At 36.7% G+C, this 21,177-nt stretch overlaps 1 protein-coding gene across 3 annotated transcripts; it reads left to right on the top strand.

Annotated features, from left to right (window-relative positions):
- The first annotated feature begins 95 nt into the window (after nucleotides 1-95).
- On the top strand, nucleotides 96-20,509 carry prom2 (prominin 2). 3 transcript variants are annotated; one of them, XM_053621339.1, is made up of 25 exons: nucleotides 96-1,201; nucleotides 1,319-1,367; nucleotides 1,594-1,881; nucleotides 3,799-3,857; nucleotides 4,300-4,505; nucleotides 4,918-5,038; nucleotides 5,418-5,481; nucleotides 5,598-5,687; nucleotides 6,712-6,896; nucleotides 12,738-12,812; nucleotides 13,570-13,633; nucleotides 13,946-14,102; nucleotides 16,186-16,338; nucleotides 16,555-16,678; nucleotides 16,824-16,912; nucleotides 17,291-17,375; nucleotides 17,530-17,673; nucleotides 17,981-18,043; nucleotides 18,254-18,346; nucleotides 18,533-18,586; nucleotides 18,971-19,048; nucleotides 19,297-19,365; nucleotides 19,525-19,614; nucleotides 19,806-19,918; nucleotides 20,011-20,509. In XM_053621339.1, exons 3-25 carry the CDS (start codon nucleotides 1,665-1,667, stop codon nucleotides 20,060-20,062), a joined length of 2,445 nt encoding a protein of 814 aa, XP_053477314.1. In that variant the 5' UTR covers nucleotides 96-1,201; nucleotides 1,319-1,367; nucleotides 1,594-1,664; the 3' UTR covers nucleotides 20,063-20,509. The 3 variants fall into 3 exon arrangements, with proteins under 3 accessions (XP_053477314.1, XP_053477315.1, XP_053477313.1); XM_053621340.1 differs by having other exon boundaries at nucleotides 1,319-1,423; XM_053621338.1 differs by lacking the exon at nucleotides 1,319-1,367.
- The last annotated feature ends 668 nt before the right edge of the window (nucleotides 20,510-21,177 follow it).

Raw genomic sequence — 21,177 nt, 5'->3', positions numbered from 1 at the left:
GTTTTGTCTTTGTATCAGTAGCCATGCAATCTATATACACCCTTCCAGCTCCTCTCCTATTTGATGAGCACTGAAACTGAAGTGTTTACAGGTACAAAGGTTGAAAATTCATGAGGAGGAAGTCTCAATTCTCTTCTTGGCCTGAAACAGCAAAGTGGACTTGTACAATAAAGAACAGTTTAGTAGAAGGTTCAGGGTAAGGTTTATAGCTGTTTTTAAAAGGTATGCTGACTCACTATTCCCAAAATGAATTTAAAGGCTTCGGTTTACGCTTCCGCAAAATGCAAAGCTGTTTTATTTATTTTTTTTTTTAAGACCGTCGGCGCAAATGTGATATGCAGCATGCTATATTATTGCACTGGTGTCAGGTTGTAAGCAAAGATATTTACTTCTTTATTTGTCTCAATACATCTTGTAGTGGAATTCAGTATTTATCTTCTTCAGTTACACGGTCTTGAGTGTGTACTTCATACTGCTGCTTTTTTCATCTTTGCAATGTAAGAGATGCAAGATAAAACTCATTTACTTGTTTTTATGACTAGTTTAATGATTGAGTTTAGGGTATTACATTATGTCTAAGGGGTTAAACCCTTTGATAGTGGCTGCTTGATAAATCAAAATTTTTCTATTGTGTGCTATTGTCGATTCATGATTCAATAAAATCCCTCACATGTTTTGCAATCAAACTTGAATTGTTTTCATGATTCAAATACATAAGAATTTTGTTTCTGGCTTTTAATCACACTAGATAAGTTCCTGCATGTTGGGACTGTGCCATTACATGCTTGTGCACCCTCATCACCTTGAATTTCAACGTGTTCAGCAACAGTGCACACACTTTACATTTACCCTGAAGTTGTTATTCTTCTGTTTGTGGCTGTTTAATAAAGAGTTAAATTATTTTGAGAAACTAGATTCTCTCTGTGTATTCTAAGTGTTGAATTATTTTGACAAAAGCAGTATAACTTATTGCTAGTTTCTTCCCTACCCTCTTTACCTTCCGTTCAAATTCCTTTTCAAACAGAAGCCCTCCCCTTCTCTCACTCCCTTTGTGGTTGGTCTCTGGTCACTCACATTCTAATCGCATTCGTGAACTACAGATAGCAGATCAGCTTTCTTTTGGACATACTCTGTTTATTACCTAGGCAAGTCAAGCTCTTTTGTCCTGGACACAGCAAGATTTTCTTTCCTGAGGGCACAGGTAATGTCCCAGCACTTCTCTTTCTACATGTTAGTAACACAATTAAGTCCTCACTGTGTCTCACTTTGCATTTTGTGTGTACATGATTGGTTAGTTTGTTTTCTATTTTTCTACCAGTGGTATGAAAATATTTGATGCTGTATATTGGAAGGGGAAGAACTATCAGGTGATGGTCAGGCAGTTTGTACATACGTGACACACGAGAATTTAACAAGTTTCAATGTGAGCATATGTCAGATTTCATAAAACTTGCAGTAGTCATGAAGAATATTTTGAAACTTTAGTGTGAGCAAATATAGTTCAGCCAGGGTGCAGTTATGTTCATAATCTACACTGAATAACAACCCATATCTCGTGTTCCCATTATATCCATTTCATTCTCTGTCTCTCAGATGCAGTGGGAAGGTGTAAAAGATTAGTAATGATGAGTTAAAAGACAGTTATTTGTTTACTTCTTGCCAAAATGGGGACCAGTATGAGGCTAATTCTTGGTGTGGTGAACTTGCTGCTCTTTCTTCGGACATGTGTAAGCACACAGCATTGTCCAGCCGGAATAATTCCTCCAGAACTGGACAGTCCTGAGTCCTGGTCTGTCCATAAACCTCCATTTGACACAGGTTTTATGTCATCTATCGTCCATTCCTTTTTGAGCTCTGTCCAACCCAACCCTTTCCCTAAAGGTAAGTTAATTTCTTCTATTTGTAGTAATATTTTCCTGTATTTTCTTGTGATGCACTTGTGTTGCGTGAAATATGGCACACAAGAAGAGATAGGAGGACATAATTGAATTTACATTGCAAATAATCTATATGCGGTCAAATGTTACTTTGCATATAAGACTATAAGATATGGGTGATGTGTAGTGAGAGCATGGTGTTCATTTAAGATTGTATAATTTATTATCCAATTATGATATATAAAATAATTTGTTCAGGTGTGTATTCGCATGACAAAAAAAAAAAACCCACAAAATATAAATGATACCATGATGAGAACACAAAATGAGCCTTGCTGGAAAAAATACTTCCTAATGAAAATTGGCTTCTATTAACCATTTACCTATCAGTACCTAATATTAACAACATTTAATCTCCATTAGGAAGTTTTATATATATATATTCAGCAGGGAGGTAATTAGAGAAAGACCATTAAGTTCTGTTAAATGTATAAACCCTTATTTAAACAGCTGGTTAATCAGTAGCTAGGCAAAAGTGAATACGGTTACCTCCTGAAGTTTACACTCTAAGTTTTGCTTTTCATACTGTAAAGAATCATAATTTAAACATGTATATTTATTTGGAATATGAGGAAGCTGATCTTTACCACTCCTACCACAGAGACTGGTCACATATATTTCCAAAACACATTTAAAAACAAGCGGATCAGATTTTGCTACAGTGAGAACAGATTAGATCAAGATAAAAAACCCCATAGTGAAGCAAGTCCTTATCTCTATCTCTAAAGCAGGTTCTCAGAAAAACAGCATTAAGAGCTTTTTCATCACAAACCACAAAGTTGTTTGGGAAAATATTTCTCATGCTGGAGAAGCCTAGTTTACGCCACCTATTATGTCAGCTGTGTACATAAGGAGTGACCTTGTAGTCAGGTTTTATTGACCTGGTAACACAAAACAACTTAGAATAGAAGTAAATCATTTTAGCGGGTCATGTATAATATGAGTAACCTTCACTAGTGGCTTGATTGATCTGATGAGATGAAATGACTTGAAATAGGTTTGAAAATGGGAACTCTAAATAAAACCTCTTTAACTTAAGGTACTTTTAGCCATGAAATGATCAGAGGTCAGAACTAAAAATGCCTCGTTTGTTAAGTATTGAGTCTTCAGACTCAATACATACTGAACGAGTGCTTTTTTTTTTCATTTGAATTGGTGTAGAAAATGGTTCAATTCACAGAAATGTGTTTCACCATTCTATCTTGACAGTAATTCACAATACTTCCCGATCAGCCACCTGCTTTTTATATGTAGAGTTTTGGATACTTTACAAACAAGATAGGCATGGATCCGTTATGCTTTGTGTCAACATGGAAATCAGATGGAACTAAATGTATTGTGTGTAAATTATTCCGAATGGGTAAACACAGACCACAGTAACTATAGTTTCCTTTTCAGACAGAAATCATTGTATTTTTGTACCTTTACTGTTGAGCATTTACAAGTTCACATTGTGAGAGCATTTTCACAGGAATTGGTGAACATTGTGACCTTTAATTGTAAAAGGATTAGCTGAAAAATACTGTATATCAATCCTGCTGCTCAATATAACAAATTTATATGTAATAAAATATTCTTTCATACTATGTGTGCTGAATGTATGAAATATTGTGGGTTGAAATGCACTAAGTGCTCCTTCTGTACTGAATAACTGTAGCATATCTTGTGCTTGGGAGCTTTCTACACATACACAACAAGGTTATATTGATGTTTGAGTGGAAAGTCAAAGCTGAACGTGTTCTCAAGGAGTATGCATATAAAATGTCGTTATATTTTTGATATTGAACAGAAAATGGAGCAGTAAGCTATGCTAATATTGTGAAGATATAAAAACTTTTTATTTCATTTCATTTTTTAACAGATCTTTTCATTCAAATTCTGAACTCTAAGGGCATCACAGATACCACAGCACTAAATGAGGTATGTACAGAGTGAACAGAAACATAACATTTGAGAAATAATGCATGATAGGAAAATCTTCATACTGTTCTGGCCAAATGTGGTGGCAAACACAGCTATGTTTTTTTAAACAGTAGGAAATTATCCCCCAGTCATAAGCACTGCATGCTTGTGTGTCATGTGCCAGTGTTTTTAATAAATATATTCTGTGCATCGACTAGCAGAATATATCATTGAGTTTCATAATGTTCATATTGCCATTATCAATTTTGAAAAAAGTTCTTAAAGAAAAGCTTCCATGTATTCATTTACAGCTGTCTTAAAAACAAAGAAAACAAAGTTGTACAAGTTTCCGTGTAACACTTGGATATAGTCAGTGTATACAGTATGAATCAATAGTTTTCACATCCTGGATAAGTCATCAATGTTATCTGTATTTCTTTACTCTGTCTAATGCGTGAAGGTTTTGCGCTATGAGGTGGGATTTCTGGTGTGTGTGGCCATTGGGATTCTGTACATCGTCCTCATGCCCTTAATTGGCCTGTGTTTCGCTTGCTGCCGTTGCTGTGGGAATTGTGGGGGCTACATGTACCAAAAGCAGACCAGTAGCATCAACTGCAGACGACGGAGCTTTTACTGGGTTACTTTTCTAATCACCCTCCTTATATTGTAAGTGGCAAAGTGGCTGGTATATATAATATAATAAAGCTTCATTACTCTCTTTTCTTACAGGTATTTCAGGTATAATCTTTAAAGGTCATTATTTTAGCCTGTCAAAAGCACTTTCTCACATTCTTAACTATATGACTCTTTGAAGCATTTTGCCCAATTCATCTTTTAGTGGTACAGCTTAATTTTAATAGTTTTTTTGTTATCAGTAATGGGATACTACTTCCTTATCTCAGGTATACTACTTCCTTATTACCCCCCCATACTTTTAAGTATAGAGTCATGATTTGAATATACATTATAGTATGTGCTCTGTACTCTATATCATTATATACAGTATGTCACTGATGTCTCACTTCATGGTTCTGTATGCTATGATAAATGGTGTGATTTAATTAATATTTATCCTTAGTGCAGGGAATATTTGTATGTTCTTAAGCAATAACCACACCCACGAGAGTGTGAGGTCTGCGCCAGGTGAATTCAACACTACCTTAAAAAATCTACAAAGCTACATCTCCAATATTCCCAAGGTAAATATGGTAATAAAGAATAGCTTTATTTGGGTTGGGCGCACTTTTATATTCAGAGCCAGGGCTTCTCTGTCTTAGCAAGCACATTTGACATCATATTATGTATTAAGTACATATCAAGACAAAGTACACTGCGTATTATAATCTCTGGTGTTTCTACCAGGAACATTTACAGACACTTAATGTTTACGGGAAAGTTAACAGGCACAGTGCTTATGATAAGGCTCTTTCTAAGACCAATTCTAAGATTTGGCTTGGTGACAGTTTTTGTCAAGTTGTGTGTGTGTGTGTGTGTGTGTGTGTGTGTTATTTAGTTTAGTTACAGAATAGAAATGAAAAACCCCTTAGCATACTGCATGTTTGTGTTTTTCCTCAACAGCAAATAGACCAAGTGGTGAGTGAGAGCTTTGTAGTTGTGGATAATGTTACATATAACATTAAAGGTGAGTCAAAGTGGCTGGCTGTGTGATTGTTGTGTTTCTGTTACTAATATAAATAAAAACTGTCTGGTGGGAAAAGAGTTTAAACAGAACCGGATATTTCTGTTTAAATTCTACAGAAATTGGCCCTTTGCTTGGCAGAGACATCCAAGGAGGAATAGAAGGCGCTATTATGCCGGCCCTGGACTCTGCTTCGGTGATGGCACAAGGTAAATAGAGTTGTCTTTTAAAGAAAACACTTTGAAATGAAATGATATTTCACCCACTGAAAGTTTACATTAATGGAACAATCTTTTGTAAATGTTTTTGCTTTAAATTCTTTGGAAAATATGTATTTATTAAACACACACTTATTACTTACTTTTTTAGATTGTTCAACTCTTACAAATGCAATTAATTTAGCCTTTGTTGTGATAACACATTCAATGGTCATACTTTCACATAACAGTTTGTCAAAATAATATTATATTATGAAATTTTTAAAACACTATGTCAAAGAAAAATGAGAAAATGGCTGACTTCAGTAACCAACCAGCATTCCAAGAAATGGTTAATCTTTCAGCTCATAATAAAGGTTTCTGGTGATGTATTATACAATATGGAGAGATTTAAATTGAATTATAAGCCAATGCAACAAAATTTACGCTATGTGTAGTAAATGGAGTTGTGTTAAAAGTGTGAAAATATTAACATCAATAACTGTCAATTTATTTTTATATATTGTGGAAGTAAAAATAATAGATGAGAAATATACACACTGCAAACATTATAACTTAACAATTGATTCTTCAATAAAGGAGGAATAACCTAATATTTCTCATTGGGAGATTATTATATAACAAATATAAGGCCATTAATCCAAAACATTTTTACTAATTTCAAGCTTAAAATTGTCAGTCTATTGGAAAATAAATTTACTTCTTTCTAAAAAATACAGTAAATACAAGAACAAATGTCTGCCAATCGAATAAGTCAATTTCAAGCTTGAAATAAATAAAAAAGATCTAGTTATAGGCTTAATAATGTTATATTTGTTTAATAACAATATAATAAAGTGACTATTAATTGAATTAGACTATATATTTAAGTGTCAAAAAGGTCAGAATGGATCATTAAAAATACGATCACCCTTTTTGCCTGGAGTCTTGTATATATGTGTATTTTATTCATATAGTTTACTGTATTTTTGCATCTCTTACTTTTAACGTTTTTATCTGAATGTTGTGTGTTCAGTTGTTCAAAACACCAGTGTGTTGCTGTACACATTGAACACAACTCAGAAAGAGCTGAATTTGCTGCAGTCAAACCTGACCGGGGTGAAATCACGCATCAACAAGACATTGCACAGCCAAGGCTGCAATCAGTGTGTCTCCTTGCAGTCTGAACTGGACAAGTTGTCCCTGGGAACAAGCATTAATGTAAGTGTAATCTGATCTGTCATGTGGAACAACCAACAGAAATTTGACCAGGGAATTCAGTAACCACTGTTAAGTGAACCGCATGGACTCTTGAGGCTCTTTATTCTGCTTCTTTAATCTTCAGTCCTTCATCACACAGTTATTGGACATTAGCATTATTAGTGGCTACAAGCAGACAAAGGAAAAAGATCACAGTGCTCTGACAGAAGCAGGAAGGGGGAACCTTTTTTGAAACTTTTTATGCTGTGGAGCCTATGTGTATTTAGTAACACAGTTCTCTCATTTTTACATTACTCAGTCTGACCATGACTCTCTCAGTCAATGTGTCCTTGAGTAGTGGTTCTCAGACTGTGGTCCAGTGAACCCCAGGGGTGTGAAGCATAGCCAGGGGCTCTGTCGATTTTTAATATTGTTCTAGCTGTGCTAATCATTCAAACCTCCGTAACACAAAAGCAAACATATAGGTCTGTAAATCATGTCAAATTGGACTTATTGTGTTTTATTGGTGGAAATTTCAGGAATAAAAAGCACTGGCTCTAATAAATCAGAATCAGAATATTATTGAACACATTTGAATAGTTCATAATGTAAATCCATGCTAAGGGAGTCTGTAGATTTTTTTTTTTTTCCTGGGGTTCCTGGCTGCAAAAGTTTTGAGAATTTTTGCCCTAGAGAGTGCAGAACAGTGATGTTAATTTAATTAGTACACTTTTCTGTGCTCTTAGTAAGTAATAAACTTCTTGGGGTAAAACAGTACTATGCAAATGTCTTATGCCACCTCATAAATAGTATTTGTGTTGGCTGCCTTATAATGCACAACACTGTAGTGCAGGGACACCTGCGCAAAATGGGCTTTAGTTCAGTGTTCAAAATAACCATATGTATGGTAGATAGTCCATTTTAAGCACCTTGTTGAAATATTTTCTCTCAAAAAGTGATTGAATCTGTTTTTCCTACAACAAAGTAATATCCATCTAAATGCTTTTCAATATACATTTATTACAGCAAAAGCTTATTGTTATTATTATTTTTTTTAAAGAAAGAGCACATTTATTAAAGCGTGATAAACATGAACACATCCCAATATTGCTGCTGATAAACTAGCTCCCACTGTTATGAACCTAAATAACTAGGATTTTTTTTTTTTTTTTTTTACATTTATTTGATATTCAGGTGGGGGGGGGGGGGGGGTGTTTGGGGCATAATGGCTTAGGAGTTTGCACGTTGCCTCGCACTGCTGGTGTTGCGGGCTCTGATCCCGCCTCCGCCCTGTGTGCGTGGAGTTTGCATGTCCCACTTGTGCTTCAGGGGTTTCCTCTGGGTACTCCGGTTTCCCTCCCCAGACCAAAGACATGCATTTTAGGCTGGTTGGCATGTCCGAATTGTCTGTAGTGTGTGAATGTGTGTGACTGTGTGTGATTGTGCTCTGCAATGGGTTTGCACACCATCCAGGGTGTCCCCCTCCTTCTTTAGGATAGGCTCCAGGCTCCCCTGTGACCCTGTGTACGATAAGCGGTATGGAAAATGGATGGATGGATATTCATATGAGATAAATTTAATGTATTACAGAGAATCTTATTTTTCACTTTTAACTTAAACAGCAATGCATAGGAATTCAGCATTTACATTTATGGCATTTGGCAGACGCCCTTATCCAGAGTGATTTACATTTATCTCATTTATACAGCAGAGCAGTTGAAGGTTAAAGGCCTTGCCCAAGGGCACAACAGTGGCAGCCTGGCAGTGCTGGGGCTGGAACGCCTGACCTTCTGATCAGTAACCCAGAGCCTTTAACCGCTGAACCACCACTGCCCTAATTTGACTTTCAAACTATTTTTTGCTGAATTCCTACTACCCACAGAGTTAGAAGTAAAACTAGTCACAGGTTTAGAAGTAAAACTTTTAGAAGTAAAACTAATGTTTTCTGAATAGAAGGCATGAAAACACTTTATGTGACAGCAGAAACAAAAGTGTATATGTGATACAGAGCAAGGCACTGGCATCTCTTTGCCTCATTACAGTATTTGTCTTTGCATTACTGTCAGATCTCGAACTGCTTTTGTATCCTTTTTTGTTATTTTTTATAAAGGCTTTCTTAGATAACCGTGTCATCATACTGCAGTCTGCTGCATGGCCCAGAATGCTGTTCAAAAGCATATTCAATAGCTGTTAATCGTGACATGTCTGTATTTGTTGTCAATGCACGAATATAGTGAAGCTCACCAAAATAATTGGCAATGACATGCATAAGGAAACTCGCACATAACGTTCTATCCGGCTTTAGAAAACAGACATGGCTCCAAACATTTCATAGTTTGGCTGGTAATTAACAATACTTAATCAACACTGAATCGTAATATCATGTGTGACCATTGTGTATGGCTAATATGGTAGTCTAAAGCAGGGGTCCCCAAACTTTTCCAGGGCAAGGCCCCCCAAATGGCATTAACATTTGACCGAGGCACCCCTTTCGCAAGATGTCTTTAAAACACATTAAAAATACAGACTTCTGAATATATCCACCTTTTTTTTTAAATTAATAATTACATTTTACATCTTTACATTACATTACATTAGGAATTGATTGTGTGTATGTGTGTGGTTGTCTGAGAGTGAGAATTTATTTTTCACACCAAATTGTTCACACCCCCTGGCGGCCCGCAGGGGGCCGCGACCCCCACTTTGAAAACCACTGGTCTAAAGTGTCAAAAGAGGATTGAACTGAAAGGGAATATGCAAATACAGTACATCAACGGGAAGCATATATTCCCCAATTACTGGAAATAATTACTGTACCGATCAAAGGAAACAAGGAAGTCATTTTCAAAAATTTGTTTGTGGCTACGCTGTATATAACACAGAGGCCCAAAGAGAGTGATTCAGTTACACAGGCTGGTGTACTTTAAAACGAGGAAGAAGTTGAAGAGGAGGAAGATGGTTTTTCATGCCATCCATTAGACAGATTTTCATAGACCATATTGAAACAGTACATCTTTCCACCTCAGTGGCTTATGGAAAAACACAAAAAGGTAATTCTGTAATGACAGTGCATGGTAGTAGAGTTCAGGTTACTGTCTGTTTGGACTTTCTGTGTGTGTTCTCCCCATGTCCATGTGGGTTTCCTCTGGGTTCTCCAGTTTTCTGTCATCTCTGAATTACCTCTAGGTGTGTGTACATGATACCTTGATGACCTTTGCTATATTCTTGTGTCAAAAACACATTCCTGAGTCTCACACACAGGAAGGTAAAAATTTTTTGTGTTGAATAAAAGGCCTGTAACATTAAAAAAAAAAAAAAAAACACGCTTTCAGGAGCCAAATCAAAATGTAGGCCAGTTTTCTAATTTATTACTCTGGGTAAGACACATTCATTGTTCTCTGTTTTTGTGTGATGGTTGTTATGGGCTTAGTGATTGAGTTCCTGTCTGGGTTGCCATGAAGATTGACTCCAGTAGGCTCAGCTCCTTAATGGCTTTACTTTGTTCTTCATAATTTTTTAATTCCTAATTAGTTAATTTCTCTTTAAATATCTACCGTACTTAAAGATTCCAGATTCAATATATTTATTGTCATATGTACTTGGTACAATGAAATTCTTATTTTGTCCATTCCTCTCAAGACATCAGGGTAAAAGGACATAAGAAACAATATAATACAAGACAAGACAAAACATAATGGAATTGTACACAATACGCAATAAGAACTATAAAAATAAGAACATTTCACAGTATAATAAAAAAAATAATAATCAAATGAAAAAAAAAAAAGGATTTATTACAAGTAATGATAAAGTCTCAGTGTAAAGTGTAGTGTTAAAGTGACAATGTTCATCAATCCAGTACAGTGTGAAGTTTGTGTATATGGATAATCCAGTTGGTAAGTTCAAAATGTAATTGAGCAGGGGGGAGGGTTGCTCTCCTGATGGCCCCGGTGGAAGTAGTAGTGGGTGATGACTGTTGATCAGTCTGATGGCCTGAGTATATAAACTGTTCCGGAGCTTAGATTTCCTGGCTGCAGTACTTCGGTACCGCTTTCCAGACTTCATGAGGGTGAAGAACCTATGGGTGGGGTCGCTGATGATGTTGCTAGCCCATTTGTAGATTCTCTTATTATCAACCTCTGTAGTGCCTTCCTGTCATGTGATGTGCTGTTGCCAAACCACACAGCTATACAGCAGGTTAACACACTCTCTACAGCACCAAACTTCCTCAGTCTCTGAAGGAAGTCCATTCTCTGAATGGCCTTTCTTACCAGCTGCATATGTTCTCTGTCCATTTGAGGTCCTCACAAATGTGCTCACCAAGGAACTTATAGCTGTCCATTCTTTCTACCTCAGAGTCTCTGATCAGTGGTGGCCGATAGAAACGCTCACCCCTCCTCATGTCTACAGCCATCTCCTTGGTCTTACTGATGTACAGTGTGAGATTGTTAGCCTCACACCATGTGACCAGTTCTGACACCTCTTTCCGGTAATCTGTTTCATCATTTCCCCTGATGAGACCAGTGACTGTGGTGTCATCTGCGAACTTTATGATGACATTGCTGGGCTGGGCAGTGACACAGCCATGCGTAAAGAGAGTGTACAGCATAAGACTGAGTACACAGCGTTGAGGAGTGCCTGTGTTCATTATGAGGGTACTGGAGGAGTGTTTTCCGAGGCGAACACGTTGTAGTCTGCCAGTGAGGAAGCTTACTGTATTAGATACTGTTTACATAATTATGTCAGGAATACCTTTTCAAGTTTTACAGTATCCCCTAAAAAACACCTCTTGATGATATTTTTAAAAATCAAACAAATGTTAGAGGTACTATTTAAAAATTATATAAATAAATTTTCTCTTAAACAGGCATGGGAACATGATTTGTGGTTAAACCTACTGTAAGAGAGGAAGACTGTAAGAGAGGAAGGTTCTAGTTGGTATTCGCTTCTTATCATTTGGTGCCCGGCATAGCTTAAACTATGTTCATCATGCATAATGGGCTAAGGTCAAACATGTCAAGATCAAACCAAATCTCGACCCCACATTTGATAGATGTCACTAAGCTCCTGTGACATTAGCTGATGTGTTTTTGGTCTTGTTCCTCTCTAGTTCAACAGTTATCCTTAGTGGTAAATGGTAATGGTAAATGGTCTGCACTTATATAGTGCTTTTTTAACCTTAGTGGTTCCAAAGCGCTTTACATTGGTTCTCATTCACCCATTCACACACACTCACACCAATGGTAGCAGAGCTGCCATGCAAGGCGCTAACTTGCCATTGGGAGCAACTTGGGGTTCAGTGTCTTGCCCAAAGACACGTCGGCATGTGGAGTCATGTGGGCCGGGAATCGAACCGCCAACCCTACAATTAGTGGACAACCCGTTCTACCACCTGAGTCACAGTCGCCCAAAGTGGTTATCATGGCACCACAGAATTTATATAATTATAATCTAAATGTATTTCATTGCTGAACTTGCTTAGAGAAAGGCATGGAAAGATGTCAAATGCAAATAATTAATGTTTCTATTATGGTATCAGAGTTTGTTTGCAGTTAATCTCATTTTATATAGGTTTTACAAACACATGCTGCACATACAGTTGGTGGTATAAGACTTTTGCACAGTACTGTTGAAGAGTGCAATAGAATCTTGTTTGAGAAAGATAATTTAAAAAAAAATCTAGTGTAGAGTGAACCCAGACATTTGTACCATTTGGAATCATGGGATATTTACTGCCCTCTGGTGTCAAATATACAACAGGTCAGCCATGATGCTGTATGATTCACTCAAACCGATATGTAAAATAACACCCCACAACCACCACAAAAACACTGATAATATTTGTTCTGTTGTGTCTTTCAGTTATCCAGCCTTAGTAAGCTCCAGTCAGCTGTGGACCAGGCTGAGAAGACTGATCTGAATATGCAAATACAGAAAGTAATATCTTCAGTACATTCTTTCTCTACATGCAGTTGGAAAATATCGGAATAATTGTATTAGTACATGGTGTAATGTTCATCAGATTTTACGAATATTGATTGTTGCTTTGCCATGAATCTTTTGCTATGCACAGATTTTCAAGCATCTACTGTATCTGTCATTAGAAAGACATCACCATAGACATTATTAACACCTTAGACACTCTACACACTTTCAACAAACCATCTGTAGATTGAAAGGTGACTTATCATGAGGCGTTATCACCTGTTATCAACAGTTAAGGGTTGTTAATGTTTACAGATAATCTATAGACCATCAGCACCCCCTTTTTGCTTTCACTTTATTTGGATAGTCTAATTTACTGCTGTTGATTTTCAGTTAATATTCCATAGACTCAATCAGTTTGTTTCCAAAGATATCGTGATTTCAAATACAGTCCGTATGTACTCTATTACTGGAATTTCTGATATCTTGTTGGACGTTGAATACACATATTTTGACATTTTGAAAATCACATACAATAGAATATACATGGTTTGTTCATTGTGTGTAGACTGCCCAAAAGTGGATTATCAAAATGAAGTGTTCTTAGGCGTTCTAATATATTTAGGTTTATTTTGTAGATAAAATGTAATATAGAGGTTATTATTATTATTATTATTATTATTATTATTATTATTATTATTATTAGTTGCACCCAGAAGCTATGGGGGATGCTAAAATTTGCACTCCACAATACCTTTCTGTCTCACAGGGGAAAGACTTCTTTGAAAGCATTCCTGATAAGGTGACTGATGCAACCAGAGACAGTGTGAAGCGTAAGTACATTTTGTGGTGACTTTGAGGAATCCAGTTGTCTATTTATTTATTTATTTTTTGGCATTTACTGTTAGTAAAGGTTTGCATCTGTGTTTAATAACTGCAATTATGTGCATTTATTACTTTTTTAAAAAAGTTATATATATATATATATATCTGTGATAACTAAGTACAGTTTACTTTGTACTATAAAATGGAATAAAAGAGGTTTTATGCTCAAATATTCATGCAACTGTTAAAACTGTTCTTTTTTGCTTTACGTAGTTCATAAAGGTGTTCTTCACTTGTTTTTTCCCTTTATATTTGTAAAGAGGTTCAACAGGACCTTCAAACCATAAAGAACCAGGTCTCACAGGTAACTAGTGATATTCCACTTCAACAATTGACCGAATTCTCTAACAGCCTGAGTACTGTACAAGAAGAAACCAAGAACTACACACCCACCATAGACCTGGCAGAGAAACTCAGGTAGCAACTAATCACTCTTAGTGTTTATTAATATAGAGGGGGTTTTAAACATTTAATGATGTTTGCATATTTATTTTGTGAAAAATATTAAGTATGATGAGCAGTAGCTATATAAAAATATATAGATGGGTGACAAATAAAAGAAGAAAAAGAAGTAACTCAGTTATACTTTATATCCACTTGTGCCCTTAGAGGGAAGGTCATTGGAAATCAGTACAAAGTTATTTTGACTGATCACCTTTATCCTATGATGAAACATTTCTATCATGATAGGAGTGGTCTCTTCCTCATGTTTTCAGTTTGGTAATTTACCAGTTCCCATCCACTAGCTAATGCTCCCCTATCACATGACAACTACCAATCAGGGAGGGTTGGGGCAAACACTTCCTCCGAGACATGTGAAGCCAACCTCTGCTCTTGCTCATGATGTGTCACTAGGCAGCGTAACACACTCGGAGGAATCCGAGTTCCTATCTCACTTCTTCCTCATAAATGAGCTCACGGATGCTCTGATTGACAGGGGAACAAGTAATGATATCCCTCCCACCCAGAAAGGATGGCCAATGATGCGCTCTTGGAGCCATCACAGATGGCTGTGGCATTGTCAACATATGAACTTAAAATCTCCTGATGATAAGGCAAATGCTTTTTTGTTGCACCACTCTGGGCCCCTATGGAAATGTTGTCTTCCAAGATGGCAATGACCACTGGCATGGGGATTTACTGAATGGTTTGAGTATCAAAATGATATACAGTGCTGTGAAATTGCAGTGCTGATTTCTTCTGTTTTTGTGTATATCTCATAATAAATAGTTTTAGTGCTTCAAATGAAATGCAACATAAAACAAAGGCAACCTGAGTAAAAACACAATATAGTTTTTATTTATTTATTTATTTTTGTTAATGGAAAAAAAAAAGTTATCGCACACCTATCACCAATGTGAAAAATTAATTGCCCCCTTAAACTTAAAATCTGGTAGTGCCACCTTTAGCAGCAATAACTGCAACCAAAGGCTTCCGATAACTGCAGCTCAGTCTATCACTTACTTCCAGGATGATTTACTCCTATGCTTTGGATCATTATCTTGATGCATAATCCAGTTCTGCTTGAGTTTCAATTTATGGACTGAAGACAGTTCATTCTCCTTTAGGATTTTCTGGTAGAGAGCAGAATTCATGTTTCCCTCAATTACTGGCAGTTGCCCAGGCCCTGAAGCAGCAAAGCATCCGCACACCATCACACTTCCACCACCATGCTTGACCGTAGATGTGATGTTCTTTTTGAGGAAATCTGTGTTTGGTTTACGCCAGATGTAACGGGACCCTATCTTCCAAACAGTTCCACTTTCGACTCATCAATCCACAGAACATTCTCCCAAAAGTTTTTTTGACTTTTCATCAAAGTGTGTTTTGGCAAAATTCAGATGAGCCTTAATGTTCTTCTGGGTTAGCATTAGTTTTCACCTCGCCACTCTTCCATGAATGCCATTTTTGCTCCGTGTATTTCTGACAGTGGATCATGAACAGTGACCTTTATTGATGCAAGAGAGGCCTGTAGGTAAACTGATGTTGTCCTTGGCTCTTTTATGACTTGCTGGACGAGTTGCTGTGCTCTTGGAGGAATTTTGGAAGGTCGGCCACTTCTGGGAAGGATCACTACTGTGCTGAGTTTTAACATTATCATTTAAAAACGGTATTCAGTGTTTTCTGAGGTTGCCTTTGTTTTATCTTAGATTTTGTTTTAATTTCTGAAACAATTTAGTATGAGATACACACAAAAACAGAAGAAATGCTTTTTCACAGCACTGTAAATCTTATGCTATGGACTTCACAGTCATCTGATTTCAACCACTATGAAGAATATTGGTGTGACACGTTAGACAGTGTTCTTCAGCACCATCATCAAAACACCAACTGAGGGAATATTTTTTTGGAAGTATGGTGTTTATTAATAAATGTTATGATCCTTTTTCTACGAATTTATCACTCCCCTATATATACAAGACATTTCTGTTATGCACTGTGGCAAAGTTATGGACACAGGAAAAGATGAAATTGTGTATGCACTTGTATGTGTGTGTAGGTGGATTATTGCAATAATCCTGTGCTGTCTCATTCTGCTGGTGGTTATGTGTAATCTGCTGGGATTGATGCTTGGCCCGTCAGGACTTGTGCCTAAAAACGATCCAACTGATCGCTCTAGCACAGCAAACTGTGGTGGACTGTTCCTCATGGCGTACGTACAAATCCTACAGCAGACTGCTGCTCCAGCTTCTGCCGCTACTGCCCTTACCACTTTATTTTACTGCATAAGAACATGACCAGAGTGTGTGAGACAGCACATTCTGTTTAAATCAGAAAAAAAATTCATATCTTTTGTATAAAAGTATTTATCCAGATCGCACTATAGCACTGTGTAATGCTTGACTATGTTTCTTTTGTTTGATTGCAGGGGTGTTGGCTTCAGCTTTTTATTCTCTTGGATCTTCATGATAATAGTCCTGATCCTTTTCTTAGTAGGGGGCAACATGTATACCCTCATCTGTGTGCCATGGAAGACCCAGCAACTCTTTCAAGTAAAATACTGTAGATAATATATTGTATTAGTTTTCCAAATACAGATCCATTCGTTTATTTTTTATATTGCCGAAGTTTATATTGCATCATGCATAATGATATGACCAATACATTAACTGTGCTTGTTTGTGTTTTTAATTACAGATCATTGACACTCCAGGTGTGATTCCAGGATTCCAGTTGTCTCAAAGCCTAGGACTTAAGACTAACCTTACTATCACTAATGTGTATAAGTGAGTCACACACACACACACACACACACACACACACACACACACACACACACACACACACTCACTCACTCACTCACTCACTCACACACACACACACACACACACAATAAGACATTCGAAGGAAAATAAAAAATGTAAAGCTATTTCAAAGCAACCCATTTCTACACTTAGATAAGAAGAAGTTTGTTTTAAAACTTTACAGTGAGTCTTGTGCCCACAGGTATCCACGTGACCATGAAATTAAAGAGTAGTGTCTACTTAAAGTAGTTTGGAAGTTTCTTTTTCATCTTTATAAAACTTTAGCTTTTTTCTAGGCACTGTATTATCAATTCCTGCTTTTGCTTGTCATTGATAACTTGTATCATGTATCAATCACAGTGACTGCCAAATGAACAACTCTCTATGGAACACCCTCCACCTGGAGGACATTATTAACCTCAATGACTATCTTAATGTCTCCAAAGTAAGAACAATAAGTCATCTCCTAGACTCCCCATACCATTTACATATATTGACACTTGATTAGATGTTTTCAGTAATCTAACAATTTTTGACCTACAATATCTTACATACTGTGAGAAAATCAGTCATATTCTCGTGTTCTTGATGGTGAACAGTACACAGGACATGTGCAGGAGGTGCTTCAGAGCAGCAATATCACTTTACCCAGCATCGTTCTGCTCAATTCTGAGACGAAGAAGCAACTGAGCAGCTTCTCTGCTACAGCCAGCAGTGTGAACGTCAGTAGCATTATGCAGAAGGTACAGTTCCTAACTAAATCAGCTCTCTGAGTTTTAATCTCACCTCTACCAAAATACTATTCTTTGGCCCTTTAATGTGGACCTTAAGTGCTTAAGAGGGGGCATACAATGACTGGTCCTTTGCATTAACCTCAGCTACCTTCCAACCTGGGATATACAAACAAGAATTATGTTATGATGTAGACTTTTGCAATAATAATTAGAATAAATACTATTGTTAAACTTTCTTTGCATCACAATAAGTGATGAATATAAAATAAATGTTTACTCCAAAAAAAAAGTAAATATTCTGCTATTTATCGTTTAGGTTACTATTCCAACAAATCTTAGTTACCTTGCAGACCAATTGGATGCTTTGGTTAAAAAACAGGTAAACATTTTCCTTTTTTTATGCTATGGTACTGTATGCTGTTTATAGATATAGTTTCCTGTTAAGCTCTAGTATTTGGCTTGTGATTAAGATGTTTATGCTGTTATGCTGTGAGAAGTTCCACTATCTACCAAAACAGTAATAATTAATAGTAGTCTCAAACTCGTTATTAATGGTTTATGTTATATTGTATTATTACTTACTTTTCAGACCAATGACACTGTTAAAGCTGAACTACAAAATGAGGCAAAAGACCTGAGATTCATCCAGACTCAGATTAATTCCACCATCAAGCCTCAGTTGGTATGTTCACTGAACACAAAAGAGCAACATACTGAAACTGAAAACAATTGAAGCCTTACTATAACTGAGGTGTCACTATGTAGATACTAACAGAAAACAATATCTGCTAGTATCCATATCCATTTCTCTTCATTTTATGCATCGGTTGGTTCTGTCCAATATACAGGATGTTTTTCTATTTTATAGATGGATTTAGCCTCTCAAATCGAGCTTTTCAGTGACATAATGTCACACATCAATGTAAGTACACACTGAAATTGATGGAAAGCTTAGAGAGTACCTGAAATGAGCGTAATTATTCTCTATAGTTAGTGTTAAAGCCCAATGTGCTAATCTATGATGCCTCTAGAAAACAAAATGTAAGTTGCAGATCAGTGTTCTCCTTTCTCTAGAACATCTTTGCCACATCAGCTAATTATATGAATATTCATGACTTGAATTTGGTGTATTGGTGCTCTACACTGCCCTCTAGAACCCAAAACAGAAATCATTTTGTTGGATTTAGGCTTCTTCTTCTTAAAAGTCCCACTGTGCCATTTATGATTCATGTTAGATTGTAATGGATTTTTGTGCATAACCTATAGTAAGAAAAACAATGAAATACAGGAGTTTCTTCTGCTCTAGGGCACTGTGGAGAATGTTCTGGAGAAAGTCAATTCTGCTCAGGATGTTTTGAACAACACAGCACAAACAGTGAAATCGGTAAGTGTGCTGGTGAATATGTTTTATAATCAGCATTCAAACTACACCTATAAGTACATTATAACTAAATGCCTAGAACTCAATAAGCGTTCTTAATCCGATACACAATTTGAACAGCAAGATCATTGACGAACTTACATGATTATACAGTTACATCAGAATAATCATGCAGCACCAGTGTACCATTAATACTGTAGCCATTGATAAAATGGCTGTAAAATGTTAAACTGATAAACATGCTTCTACAGAAATTGACTGAATTTGTAGACTGTCAGATTGGAGTTTTCACAACGCTTGCTGAATGGGCCAACCAAACAGTAAGTCTTAGCTTTACAATTCTAACACAGATTGGCACTCTACTATGATCATTTATATAAATACATTGCATGATGTGTACATATTGGCTATGGTGGACTGTGACAAAAACTCCAGACTGAATCGAGTGTTTAGTTGTACTGTGTGTATGTGTGTGTCAGATTACTGAAAAGGTGGGACGCTGTGGACCAGTTGCTGTTACTGTCAACACTGTAGAAAATCTAGTTTGCTCACAGCTTGTGGACTCTCTGGTAAGCATGCTTTCTGCTTCACCCCTCCCTCCCCCATAATCTATTTCTATGTAGGGTTATTTGAAAATCTATGTACAAAAGACATGTCTTATAGGGAAAAAAAAAAGTGTTTATAAAAAGATTATTATGGCATAAGCCTATAATTTATCTCACCACTTTAATTAATTCATTGACATATTCTCTGTGTCCAGAATGCCTTTTGGTTCAGTTTGGGCTGGTGCATGGTCTTCCTCATTCCCAGCATTATTTTCTCTGTTAAACTGGCCAAGTTCTACCGTCGGATGAAATACAAGGATGAGTATCTGTGAGTTTTAACTGCTGAATCTCAGACACATAGAAATGCATTGTGTCAGGCTGTTGGCATGACTCACTTTTTTGTGTTACTTCTTTTTAAAGGGATAACATAATGATGAATCCTATCCCACGAGTCAATCAAAAACCGTACTGAAAGGAGGAAGAACATTAACAGTACTGTATAGTCAATGTTGCCATACTAAAGGACCTTGGTATAGTGTGAGAAGACATACACTGGATGCTGGGGCTAAAAACTCAGAGTCTGGAAATCTTTTGCTTTTGGATAAAAGGGGAAAAATTTATGCTATTTCAAATGTGCACATTCAAGACATGCTTTAGAGATTTTACAGTAAGTGAGATCTTTTGAGTCATGACTATGAATGCATGTGACCTATCACAAAGAGGCTTCGGAGTTATTTTTGATCGCTGCTTTGTATTTGCACTTTCTCTCTGAGTGATTTTTTATGTGTCTGGAATGCTTATTTTATTTTTTTATTATTTAAAAAAAATGTAACCAGTAATAAAGCACTGCTTTATGCAGTGCTGTAATTTCACATGGTGATTTAAAATGTGCTGTCTTTAATAAACCATACTACTGACATTGAAATTACCTTGCGTTTTTCCTCTTAACCGCTCGGTCAATAAGAAATCCATTCCACCTCCATTTCTGAGGCTTTGTTCTAATCATAGAAACAAAATCAATACAATGGAGGCAGCGGTTGCTGATGGAAAAAAAAAGCTCTTGCGAAGAAGCAGCTTTCAGAGTCTGTGGTTTTGCCTTACTGGAGTTAAGTAGGATGGAATCTGACCACGGAGTCTGTTCTGTAAATGTAAAGCTGCATAATCATAGCCCTTCTGGAACTCTCTGCTGTCTCTTATGAGCTACTCTAATGCCCACACTTTATTTAATCACAGCTTGGCTGGGATAGCAAAGGCCGTTCACACTGCTATGCTGAACCTGTGTGTTTGGTGTAAAGCAGCTCTTACTGTGGTCTGTCTTCTCTAGCAGCACGTGCCTCATTCTCCATTCACACAACACGGCTGCTCTCACAGGACCTGCATATCAGTGAACATTCCAAACATAACCATGCTGCTCAGGACAAAGGAGCAGCATTTACACCCAGAAGATCCCATTTGCACTCAACACCAATACAGCCACCTTCATAAAGTCTTTCTTACAGTTGAGTAAGAAAATACCCACTGAACCTGTGCATGATTTGATATTTAGGTTAATACTCATTATCTGGGTTAATAGTAGTCAATGGTATT

The sequence above is a fragment of the Ictalurus furcatus genome, chromosome 3 (genome assembly GCF_023375685.1).
Source record: "Ictalurus furcatus strain D&B chromosome 3, Billie_1.0, whole genome shotgun sequence".
In the NCBI taxonomy this organism is placed as follows: domain Eukaryota; kingdom Metazoa; phylum Chordata; class Actinopteri; order Siluriformes; family Ictaluridae; genus Ictalurus; species Ictalurus furcatus.
The sequence above is the reverse complement of the archived record's forward strand: the minus strand, read 5'-3'. Positions and strand labels throughout refer to the sequence as shown.

What these genes read in the sequence shown, in the direction of transcription:
- prom2 (XM_053621338.1), top strand. Translation starts at nt 1,665, where the DNA reads ATGGGGACCAGTATGAGGCTAATTCTTGGTGTGGTGAACTTGCTGCTC. An exon ending in TGTTACATATAACATTAAAG is followed by an intron (nt 5,482 to 5,597) that starts GTGAGTCAAAGT and finishes TAAATTCTACAG; the next exon opens with AAATTGGCCCTTTGCTTGGC. An exon ending in CTGAATGGGCCAACCAAACA is followed by an intron (nt 19,366 to 19,524) that starts GTAAGTCTTAGC and finishes TGTGTGTGTCAG; the next exon opens with ATTACTGAAAAGGTGGGACG.